At 39.8% G+C, this 13,308-nt stretch overlaps 1 protein-coding gene across 4 annotated transcripts in view; it reads left to right on the plus strand.

Moving 5' to 3' along the window:
- tox2 (TOX high mobility group box family member 2) overlaps positions 1–13,308 on the plus strand; it is a 95,539-nt gene that overhangs the window by 57,964 nt on the left and 24,267 nt on the right. For all 4 annotated transcript variants that reach the window (XM_042406658.1, XM_042406659.1, XM_042406660.1 and 1 more), the window contains exon 4: positions 9,444–9,731. In XM_042406658.1, coding sequence (XP_042262592.1) covers positions 9,444–9,731 — 288 coding nt within the window. The remainder of the gene's footprint in view (positions 1–9,443; positions 9,732–13,308) is intronic.

Here is a 13,308-nt window from a genome sequence, read left to right on the forward strand (position 1 = left end):
CCCCCTTTTCCGCCTCCTCTACAACCCATCTCCCCTCCACTCTTCTCAATATCCCCCTTTTCTCAAATGTCCCCATGACCTCTGACAACATCCCTTTACCTTTCCCATCTAGCACTTCTCTCACCTGCCCCCACCCCACCCCACCCCCCCCCTTTCTCTCTCTCTCTCTCTCCCCCTCTACATCTTTTGTGAAAATGAAAACAAAGAGCAGCCTGCCAAAATATTTCTATAGCCGTTCGCTGACGAAGCAGGGAGCGGAGACAAAGCAAAAAGATGTGCAGGCATATTTGTTGCAGCAGCAGAGAGATGGAAAGCTCTCTCCCCATGGCCTTTTTACAGTCATTTGGAAACCCCCCACCTCAGTCTCTCGTGCTCCATTTAAAAGCTCTGTGTTTGAAATACTGCATGGCACCACATATAAATGCACAGCTGTATATTTGTGTAAGGCCCTCACTTTGCCAAGCTGTCCATCCCCCTGTTGCCCCAGGTGATCAGATGAAACTAATGGCAACCTTAATGTGTTTGTGTAGGCCTTTCACCCCATTGGATAAAATGATGAGAGACCAAACACTCACTCTTGTGCTAGATCACATGCCAGAGTATTATAAAAGACATGAAATGGCCTGTGTCTGTTTAGCTTTTTTCATAACCACAGAGATATTTTATATCTTTTAAAAATAAAACTTACAAAGTTTGCCTTGAACTGATTTCCCCTCATGGCTGAGAAGACAAATTATGGGTTATTAGAGAGGAAAATCTTCCATCGAACCAAGATTCATTAGTAAATATAAGTGTTTAATTATTGATGAAGTGTCTTTAAGGTATAAAAAAAAAACCCCTGAGCTGAGATCGATCCATGTTGACTTCTTCCCTCTGCACATAGTTGAAATAAGGTATAATTTTTTCGTATTAAACAGGTTAAGTGGCACACAGAAAAGGAAGCCTGGGGCAAACAACTTTTATATTAAATTTATATGTTTATGTTTTGGTTTTAACCTGCAAGGAGTAAAATAAGGGTGGAGTTAATTTTACATCTAAGACAATACTGTGAGAAACAGAAAATGTAGACAATCACAGGAAATTGCTTGAAAATTAATTCATTGAACTTCTCTGTACGTGGATTATCCAAATTCAGTAAACCTCACTCAGCTGCTATTTGTCGCTGAATTAACAAGAGTAATACTTGAATAGCCAAGCTAACAGCTCTGTGAGGCTTCTAACCTCAGCATGCTAACATGCTCACAAACACAGTGCTAACATGCCGATGTTTAGCAGGTATAACGTTTCTTTCACCATCTCAGTTTAGCATGTTAGAATGCTAACATTTTTAGCTCTAAAAAAAGTATAGCTGAAGCTGATGAAAATATCATTAACTGCACAGATATTTGGTCATAAAATAAGAGGAAAATTAAGGGATACTTAAGTTATACTTGTCATAAGGGGAACCATGAAGGTCTGTACCATATTTCATGGAAATCCATCAAAAAGTTGTCTAGACATTTCGCTGACAAAATGTCAACCTCATGGTGGCGCTAGAGGAAAAATCGGCAGATCACCAAAGACTTTAGGATTCATTGTCAGGGAACCATAAATGTCTGTACAAATGTTCATGGGAATATATCCATTAGTTGTTGTATTTCAGTCTTGACCAAAGTGGTGGACCGACAGACAGACCAATATTTAAATCCCGAGAGGCATGTTGCTAGTGTGGCTAAAAACAACAAAAATCAGGCCTATTAAGCTATACCTGTATGGATTTAATTCTGACATCTCAGTTGTGTTAGCTGCGATGATGAAGGCCTGGTTGTGATTCATCAAGTATGAGTTTCAGTGTGGAGCTCTAGTGAGAGACAGGGAGGTTCATTGACACTGGAGAGCTGTCTCCTCCACTCCCCTCCACTCCCCACCAGCCTCTTATTAACAATGGCACCAGGAGTACGAGGGTCCAGATGTTAGTCTCCTGCTCCCACCAGCTGTGCCAGCCTCTGATACACAGCCTCATTGACTGTAAACCAGGGAGGGGAGACACTTAAGAACACACTGACACCACATGCACACACAGAGACGGCAGTCCTTGACAGTAGATTTTCGTTAAGAAATAAAAATGAATCAGGGATACTGACAAAATGTTAGAGCTATTACACTCTTTGCAGGCAGAAATGCACGTAGACACACATTTGTCACACCGATTAAATGACACACTCACGGGAACACAAACACACACTCACCAAGCCACATGCACTTTACACCCCCCTTCTCCTCGTGTAAAGCAGTTATTTGTGGGTGACAGGATCCTAACAATTCTCAGAATAATGCACGTTTGTTTGGTTGACTGCGCCATCAGCGCTCCCTTTGTTATTTTCAACATTGTTAGAGTCAGTCAGTACAGATCCACCAACCCTTTATTGTGCTGTTTTTTTGTCCATTTACTTGTTCTTATAACAATAATTAGTTTTGTCATTCAGACACAGTAGTGCCATTGTTCACATGCTAATAATGATTTTGACAGTGAGCGCAGAAAAGTAGATAACTGAAGAGTCATTAAAAATGTAAAAACAGTTGACTTGCTGCTGCTTTTCTGGCCTTGTCTGCTCTCTGGGCAGTCTCTGTGTGGTCATAACTCAGCAATAGCAGTGGCGGTTGTTAAGCCGTGCAGAACAGACAGTTGTGTGCCAATGAGCAAAGTTAAAAAGGCTTCCCAGGAGACATGGCTACTCCGAACATGATGAGACAGAGGGGACTCTGGAAATAATATTGTATGTCTGCCAGTGTAACATTGTAATCCTAAATTCACCCTGTCAGGCAATAAGTTTGATTATGGTCCTCATTTGAAATGTTGGATTCACCCCTTTCCCCTCCCCCCTCTCTTTTCTGCTCCCCTTGACTCTCCTCTCCGTTTTCTCCTCCATCCACCTCCCCCAACCCCTCCACCTCTCTCCACTCTCCCCCCTCTTCCGCCATCACCCACAGTAGTATCAACATTGGCATCACAATCACTCTAGATGACTATTGGGAAACCTGAGCTATCTTGTGCACCCATGGTTTGTTTTCCGACCGCATTAGTGGAGATCACAGTTGAGTTTTCACTGACACTTGGCGGCATCTGCATATCATTACTAGCGCCGGGGTCCTGAACTCTTTCTATGCGCGCAATGCACCAGCAGAAGATTGAAATATATTTTAACTTATTAAACAATAGCAAAACTAAAACCTGTTACTGTTTCCCTTGAAAAGTAATAACTTGGTGGATTTTTCTGCCACTCTTGAATTTGACTACATATCTATGCCATTCTGCTGTGCTCTAAAGATCCTGAAGTCATTTGGGAGATATTTAGATGTTGTTTGGAGTCCAGTCGGTCACTGTTGCTGACAGTACTTCTCCATTAGTCTCCCGGCTCGCCAAAATCAAGTGTTATTAGACCGTGTAGAGGAAACAGAGATAGAGAGAGAAAGAAAAGAGCAAGAGAGAAAGGGTCAGTCCCACATTTTCAGTAAATCAAATTGATAAAGAAAAAGAAAAAAAGGAGGGGAAAAGAAACATATTAGGTGGAGAGTGTAGCTGATGTCTGGGCACTTGCATCAGAGTAAAAAGAAGGCGTGCGAGAGACAGACAGAAACAGAGGTACAAGGGAGGTTGTGTTTATTATTTGATAAAGCCTCCCTTATAACCTCAGCATGTTGTGCAATAGCTCTGGCTCTCCTTCAACTCTGCGGTGTGCCACTTCAAATTAGTCGCTTGTGGAGAGGGCCTGCCCCGTCTTTGCAAAATACATTAGTACGCCACTCAGAGCCTCATACAGCCTAGGGTTAAACACAAATTATATCATTTCTGTCATCCAATCAAATCACACTGACCTCTTGACCCACGAGATGAGTCAAATGCATAATGAAATATGACATGGCACAAAAGCTCTGATTCTAATCTTCTCTGACATGCGATCAGATGAGGATGACCTCCTGACCTTGACTGACAAGTGAGACGAGCACTGGGAACAGGATACACGAGGGAGAAGAAGGGAAGGAAACATAAAAGAAAAAAAGGGGGGAAATATATGCAATTAGAAAGGCTGGTTTTAGTCAACGGGAGGCTAGTTAGTAATCAAGTCAGTAGCTGGGGTGAATGGGGCCATCTGCATCTTTGGATTTTGGACAGTTGGTGCCCTTTTAATTATTCTCACAATTCCCTCCATATTTTCCTGCCTATAATGATAAATAAAAAGCATTTTGTCACAGATCATTTTTTTCTCACATGGTGCCGGGGAGATAGTAGGTGGCTTTATTTCCTGGAAAGAGCATCCATTCGGTCCAGAGCTGTGGAGCACTCCCTCCCCTTACTCCCCTACCTGTCTCACCCCCTTGCTGCCTCCCAATCTCTAATTCTCTCCTACCTTCTTCTCTTCCCACCCTCCCATTCATTCACCGGTTGGAAACTGAGTACACGATGGTTTAGCGTCCCTATTCCCACCGCTCCTTTCATGATTTCCAAACAGTAACATAGTGACAGATAAATAATGCAGCCTGGCTGTTTTAGAGAGAGATGAGATGACAGGGGGATGGGTGGGGAGGGTGGGGGGGAATGGGGCTGAGCAGTGTTTAGGGTCCTGGGGATGTGGAGCAGGGACCAGAACTGTTTGGGCTCTGCGAGGGACAGGCCAGGCCAGCCAAGAGAGGAAGAGGAGAGTGGAGGTGTAGGATGGCTGTAACTGGATCTCTGGCCCGCTCCCCCTCCCTCGCTATGAGCTCTGCAAGAGAAGGCTTTGTGGTGTCTTGATAGTCCCTGACATGATATTGTAGCAGAGGAACAGCTATGGCTTTAATTAAGCCTGAGTTGACTGAGAGAGATGGACGGATAAAGAGAGAGATTCGGAAAGAAGGAGAGGTCAAAGAAAGAGGGGTATCAAAAACAAAAACAGCCCAATAAACCAAAATAGCAGAGCAGGTCATGCCGGTCAGATTAAGCATTTGAAAGTAAGTGATCTTTGTAGTCTTGACAACCACTATTTGCCTCTCCTGTGTTACATTTAAACAAGAGTGCTGCGTACACAAGTAAACAGGATCATTCATAAATATACAGTATAATCTTCCTTTGGGAGAGCAATGGCTGAGTGAATGAAAATAGATGATGCTCTCAAATTCCTCCCAAAGATAAATCCACCGTTTTCTTTGCAAACCGGACTGCGTGGAAAGAAGAGATAACGGGGCCTGACTTTGTCTCTGTGTGCAGAGCACTGCACGGCGGATACGAGAAGGTGTTGGAACGAGAGTGTCGGAGGTGATGGAAGTGGTAGTGTGCAGGGGATTTTAAGCATAAATCACCACTGTGACAAAGCTCTCCAATAGGCAGATAAGTGCACATTAGTGGTAAGGCAGATCTGTCATCGTCTGTCTCCTAGCTGTCGTTCCCGCCCTCTCCCCCCGAAACAAATGCTGACTTTGTAGGACTCCAAATTCTGCGTCTGTGTGACACGCAGGCAGCCGGCCTGAATATACTTATGCATTTACGCTCTTAATGTGTGACTTAATGGCTAACTAGGTTTTATTGCAAGAAGAAATGTGTGGGACCAGTCAAATAACACCCTGTTTCAGGTAATATAAAACACACAGACAACATTATGCCAAGATCCTATACTGTAATGTTTTGAGCATACTAAAAGGCCTGCAGCTTTTTTCTGTATAAATGATATTTTACAGTGGATCATTTTACAGAATTAATATACAGCTTAATATTAATTGGGTTATGTCCTAAATCCTGATTTTTAGAAGCATCATAATAATAATCTAATAAGAAGAAGAATGTACAGATAATGAGCCATTAGCCACAGTCAATATCATCTCCAGAAGGCTTTGAATACTCAGGCAATGTTACAGAGGGAAGGAGAGCTCTGGTGCCAAATAAAAGACAAGCTGGAAAGCTCCCCAATCAATGTTATTTTCTTTCTCAGTCCCAGACCAACTGTCTATTCATCTGTTTCTTTCAAATGAAAGGTGTGCCGGTATGTAACACTTACAGTCGGGAGATCTGTCTCTTAATTAAAATGTTACAGATTGTGTTTCGCTCACTGTGCCGACTGAGCATACTGTGCATTGGAAATAATGTTCCTTATAGTGCGTGGTATTGATCAGAGGAGAAAATAAAGAATGTTTGAGTGAGAAAATAGAATCTGTGTTATGCAGCTTTTGGTAGAAGTGTGGCCCTGAGTATTGAAAGTAAACCAATGACCAGAGAGAAAAAAAAAAAAAAGAGGAGGAGGGTTTTGTTTGAAAAGCCAATTCCATACTAGGACACATGCTGGTCTATACAATCCATCAAATACATTGCCTTTGTTTGGATTTTACTTTTAAAGGAGAAGGGAGTATATATTAGCCAAAGTGTACATGTGGTTCTGTACATGCAATCTCATTCTGAATAGAAGCATATGAATAATGTATCTTGCCACAATCCAACTGGGAACGTCCTTGGTATTTACATTTTATCATCAAGGGCACTGGATGAGCCTTCACAGCAATCTAACACATGACACATCCTCAGTCCTCATCCTCTCGTACAATCAAAAGCAACGGAAAATGTTTCTGTGGCATGGATATATATTTACACACCGAGAAAACAAAAGGTTGATGAACACTGATGACTAAGCACGGCAGTCTTTCGCTTGCACCGTGGTCACCCACAGTCAGAGAGAGAGACGCACAGTGAAAAGATGACGGTGATGCGAAGGCGCCGAGGGACACGCACAGGGACTCACTTCACACAATGGCCCCCGATGTTTACAGCAGACAATTTAGTTTCCTTCCAACAATTATGAGGGAAATTGAATCTCAGGAAATGTTCGTTTTCTTGTCCATTAGACCAAACAATAACACTATCCCCAAAGGTTTACAAAAACATCTGTCTTCAAAGGACAGTCCAGAAAATTAATATCAACCGGCTTACAGGGTATGTCAGGACAAAGTAAATCAAATTGAGGTAATCACAGTTCTTTTGCTCTTCTGTTCTTTTCATTTTGTGTAACATGTAGGAAGATGAAAGTGTGCTTTTAAATGCTGAGTCTGTGTCTACATTCTTGCTTCATAATAAAATGTTGCAAACATCCCTTTTTTGTGGTCAAATTAAAAATGGTTTTTTTTTTACTGTTTAATGTATTGTAACTTAATGGTATTCCTCTCATCTGGCTTTTGTGCTTACTGCTTCAGATTGGTATTCATTCAAAAGACATCAGATACATTTTAATCCTGCTGAAGGCTATTGTGGAAGAAAAAAATAACATTGTCCTTTACTATGTAGTTACAGTCACAGTCTGTGATCCGAATGGAAACAAAAGGCTCGCTCCACTGACAACTAAATTAATGTTTTTTTTTATGTTGATTGAGGTTTTTTTTGCAGTAAAACAGAACTATGTTAAGTCTGAGAAGTCGAGAAACATAGAGTCTCAACCTCTTCAGTTACATATCTGTATAAACCTGTAATTTATATGGTCAAAAATTATAAATTGGGCCTTTATACTCACCTTTATACTGAGAAAAAGGTTGAGAGAAACAAGAAAAAAAAAGTGTGCCCTGTATCCTTTTTCCTTTCTTCCATCTCCCCATTCCCCTTATTTTCTAAAAGTATCTGTTTGAGAGATAAATGACCACTCTGCTGCAGAGGATGACAGCCTACACAAAGATGATATTGAATTGATTTCAGAAATGTTGCAGAACTGACTGTTTGATGTATACTGCTAGACATGAATCATAAAAATTCTATTAAAAAACCCTTGAATGGCTGACACCAGAATATTATTTGTGATGATTAATTTGACTCAGTCATTACAATGGGAGTCAAGTTGGATCGTCTCAGACAAAATTGCTTTTCATTCCCTGTTGAATTTCCCTGCTATTTTTCTTTTCTTCTTGCTCTGTGTAGAACTCTGATCTGATTGGACTTACTGTGTTAGCGCGACAGCACACAAATACAGAGGCTGTTGGTCTTCTTTATTACCGATCACTGAGCATTGAGTTTTTGTCCCAAAATGAGACGTTCAACATTCAAAACAAAATTACACCTATTCTAACAAAATGACAGATCAGAATTTAAACAGTTTACAAAGCTTTTTGTGGGATTGCAGGAAACTGAATTCTTTGGCTGACAAGATGTTAACACATCAATCAACTTGATTTTTATTGAAGTGAGTACAGATAGAGACAAGCAAGAAATAAATAAATAAATAGAATAAGATAATAATAAATGATAAGAATTGAAATAAAAATAAAAACTATACAAGAACAGTTTATGTCAATATATATACAGTATCAATGTTGCACTTTAAATGTATGAATGAGATACAATGTTACCTTATATTATATTATATTATATTATATTATATTATATTATATTATATTATATTATATTATATTATATAAAAACAGCTATTTTTGGTTGCTGTGGTAAGCAGTACAAAGTGACAAAATGTCCAGGTATACAAAAAATAATAGGGAAAGCGAAGAACATTTTCTTCAGTGGATCAGTTTCACCAGTTAGCTTAACTGTTAGCAAGCACCAACGGTAATAAGCACCGTTGCTATGGATACCGAAACTTTCCTGATATATAATGGTGGTTTACTGTTTTTGATAGAAGCCCACCAGCCAATCAGAAATAAATATTTCCTTTTGCCAAAATATGTATAAAGTAGCAAAGTGGGAGAAGCTGCTGGCTCTAGAGGTTTCTTCTTCTAATCATTGCCTCGGTGGTCCACAACATGGAGACTCTGGTCTCCTGGATAATTTAATGTAACTGAAGGTTTATGTTATGGATGTCCATTTCAATTATTTCAGATTGGTTTCTACAACAGCAACAACAAAAAAAAAAACCCAACAAAAAACTTTGGTATGGAGGATGTCTCTAAATACTACAATACCCACGAACACCAGCAACCATTGCTATGGAGAAGATGCAGGAGTTAGAGCTATAGTAAATTCAGAGTGCTTTGTTGTTGCATTTGGGATCACCATACCAGTTGTAATATTAATCCACAATTGACCCAAAAGTAAAGTGGTTGCTAAATGTGTTTTGGGGGTCCTGTTCAGTGCTGTTAGGATGCAAGAATTTTAAGCAAAGTGATCGTATGTTGAAAATGTAGCTTGGGACTCTTAGTTGTTCTACACACTTTGACTTTTTATCAAAGGACTACTATAGACCTCATCTTCTGCTGTTACCTAACATTGTCTGTTGGAAATTAAATGACTTTTACTTTTGAAACTTGTACTTGATGCCTGAAGTACCGACTCAACCTTCAAAACTCTGTTACTGTCACCTGAATGTCTACATTTGCAGCCTATATCGAATATTGCCAATATTACAACGCTGTTACGACTTAGCTTCAGTTTGATCTGCTTATATACTGTACACTACTTTGTCTAACCTAATGTTTCTTACTTTTTACTCTCTCTGTCTGTCTATATTCAGAGCTACACAGGTCAGACTGGTGGCGGCGGGGGAGGAGGCGGAGGTGGTGGCACCGGCAGTGGAAATGGAGCTGGGGACGAAGACTATGAGATCCCCCCCATCACTCCACCTAACCACCCCGAGCCTCCTCTTCTTCACCTGATGGAGCATGACTCTACAGGCTACCTCTGCCACTCGCTGCCACACAATGGGCTCATCAACCCGTATTCCTACCCAGAGCTGCCCACACTCATGATGTCTAACATGCTGGCGCAGGACAGCCACCTCGTCTCCAGCCAAATGCCCTCGGTGAGTAGCACTATGTGGACTAAACCATCTTATGGGGGCCCCCGTAACACCAAAAAGCTGACGTTTAAGGAGTCAGTCACTTTTTTTTTCAGTAATGGTCACAAATGTTTTGGACAATTTAAGCTACTACTTTCAGTTAAAATAATTTGATGCTTGGACTTAGTTTGGGTTGTGATTTGGTCAATTGTACTTGCATACCTATATACCATATAACTTTTGGACTTTGAAGAAGTATTTTTTGTATCTGAGATACCCAGGAGGATGTGAGGACTAAACTATTAAGCCTCGCATGTCAACACACACAAACACTGAACAGATACAAGGTTACAATTTAGGGAAAAAATGATGATGGAGCACATGCGAGATTGGACTAATTTTCCTCTCAAAAGAGTTTTTAAAGCTTTTTGGATATTGCAAAACATTCAAACCAGCCATTTAAAAGATGTCAACCCTATATGAATATGAAGCAGATTACAACCTTATAAGGCAAATGTAATTTTCAAGACACGGAGAGGGAAGAAGGGGGCTAAGTGGGGGGAACCGAATGATTGTTCAGTGGCTGCCATGTCAGCTCTGATGCACGGAGAAAAGGATTGTGGGTAAATCCATCAGCATCATATCTACCTCGACAGCATGCATCGGTCAATCTGTCAAGCCTTCAAACATGAATACGCACTGATTACTCCCTCAGCTCCACATAGAACTGCTCCTCTACAAATTAGCATCTCCAAACCATAATTGCATTCATGAGAACTGCAGGGAATTGAGCAGGTTTCTATCACAACAAATGACATATGTAAAGCTTATATGCATGACACATAATGTATAGGCTCCAATAAGCAAGGGCTCTCTATTTAGCATTCGCTTTTATAGTACATGTGGAAATACATGGCAAGAAAAAGTGTTGTTTAGTACCGAAGCTGAGGCTGAGCTTAGAGTTGGAAGTACTAACGGCTTCATATCCTATTCAGTGAAAATGAAAACATTGCAGTATAGGTACACTTTACTGTGTACGTTTCACATGTATGTTAGATATTGTTTGATATTTGATTTAATTTTAAATATGTACAGATGTTAATACTATTTGTCAGAGGTGCAACGATTTGTCGATTAATCGATTAATTGCCTGTTAAATTAATCAGCAACTATTTTGATGATTGGGTCATTTTTCTAAGGAAAAAGGTCTAAATTCTCTGGTTCCAGCTTCTCAAATGCAAATATTTTCTGGTTTCTTTAGTCCTCTATGACAGTAAACTGAATATCTTTGAGTTTTGGACTGTTGGTTGGGACAAAAGAAGACATTTGATCACTTCAGCTCTGGCTTTGGGAAACAAGGATCAATTTTCACTATTTTCAGTGTTTGGACCAACTAATCGATTAACTGAGAAAATAAGCAACAGAATAGTTGATATGAAAATAATTGTTAGCTGCAGCCCAACTTTTTATGGATTGCAGCACTGCGATCTCAGTGAACATCACTTGGATAAATTGTTATGGTTAAAAATATTAACATATACAAAGATTTTTTTGTGTGTGTGTTGAAGATGTGAAGGTCACGATTGCATATCTCCATAATGCACTTGATGTTGACTGAGATATCATAAACTTGATTGTATGTGGTCCTGAATACAGGACACTATATATTGTTCTTTTTATCATCAAAAATGACAAGACAGTAGCATGCTTTGTGTATGTTAATGATAGGAAAAATAACATCTTTTATATCCAGTTTACATTTAAATATGCACAGATTCACATCAAGGTCAAGCAGAACATATAATGTTTATCATAAACAGACGAGATAAGACTAAACAACAGTCAGCATACAGCCAAAAAATGGCTTGATAAAGATCTGAATTATAAATACAGTACACTGTATAGTATATTATGTATAATGTTGGAATATCCCCCCTAGGTATTGGATTCATGTGTCATTTATCTTCATATTCATTTTACATTTTGGTCATGACCTTTACTGGGAGACAGTGGTTGATTGGCCAGTGTTTCACTCGGCAGTCAGGTTATTTGTTACTGCTACAGAGGGGCACACTCTGTGGTTTTAATAGATTGACTACTGCAGGTTGCATGATAAAAATGCATGCGATTTGAAATGTTCAGCTGGCACATGATGAACATATACTTAAAACACATTTACTACAAATGCTGTACCGGCTGGTGATTGCTATTCTGATAACCAGGGCTGGTGGTTTAAAAAAGAAAGTGGAGACAAAGATAAGGGCAAAACATACGTATAAACAGTATGTTGTTCAAATGAAGTGCATATTCAATGCAATTCAGAAGCAGTTTAATCAAAGAAAAGCTAAAAGAAATGACACTACTGGAAATTCATCAATTGCATTTCAGACTGCTTTTAAACTAGGTGATGATTGATGTTTCAAAAATAAATTATATTTAGCAAGTAAACTTCCTAAATCTTGATATTTTCTAACTGGCTCTGAGAAAAGCTTCTTGGACACACAGGAGAGCTTTTTCACGGCCCTGCTTCAATTTCACTGCAAAAAGCAGCATATAAAGCAAACTCAGAAATTTCTAAATCAAATAGTCTGCCTGGCGAAACTACCAAACCGTAGCAGAGGTTCATTTGTGCTGAGAACGGAGTGTCTATTAAATTGGTGCCTCACCTTGACACAGTCTGTTGAGCAGAGTAATTAAGCAAACTCTGCAGTTCAAACATGAGATGCTATCATTATGAATACCTCACTTGACATGGATAGCTAAATAACGAGGGTTAATTCTAATTTTAGATTATTTTGGGGTGCTAAAAAATATAGCGTTTGAGTGCTATATGTAGATTGAATGGGATTTTGCTGCTGCTACTGTTGTTGATGTTGTACTGTATGTGTGCGTCTGAATGTGTCTGTGTGTTTCTGTGTCTTCACTATAAACAATATCTCTGCTGTTGAAATGGATCCACTACATCTGGAGGTCAGGCCTTATATTCAATCTTGAGCACATTGAAAAAAAAATCCATTAGGGTTCATCTTTCCTGCATCAGCCATTCTATTGTGGTGCTGCAGTGAGATCTGTTTTCATCAGGCAGATTCAATACGTGAGCTGGGCAATGAAAAGAGTGCAATAGAGTTGGATGAAGAGAGGAGGGGTGAGGATGGAGAGTGAGACAGAGAGGGAGAGAGAGAGAGAGAGAGAGAGAGAGAGAGAGAGAGAGAGAGGGGAAGGCATTGTGGAGAGGAAAGCAAGAAGAAATTGCAAGGAGGAAAGTGGTAGTAACTCTTATTCAAAATGAGCATATACCTCCAGTTTTCTGTACCTCCTGGATTTCATTATCAGATATTTTAGAGATAATACAGTTGAGTGAAATAAGGTTATTCTGTCTCAACAAAAGGCTGAGAGCCTCTGGTTTTTAAAATGTGTGCCTACGTGATTCAAGTATGAGGACATTTGAAAGTACTCCATTGCAGATGCAACAATATAAACATAAAATAAATAGGACGATTATATAACAAAAAAGGATTTAGAGTAGAGGAGTGTTGCAGCAGCAGCTGATCATAGTCAGGGAGCTGTTAAACAGAACAGAAAGTGCACGTTTTGTTTGTTT

The sequence above is a fragment of the Thunnus maccoyii genome, chromosome 3 (assembly GCF_910596095.1).
Source record: "Thunnus maccoyii chromosome 3, fThuMac1.1, whole genome shotgun sequence".
NCBI lineage: Eukaryota > Metazoa > Chordata > Actinopteri > Scombriformes > Scombridae > Thunnus > Thunnus maccoyii.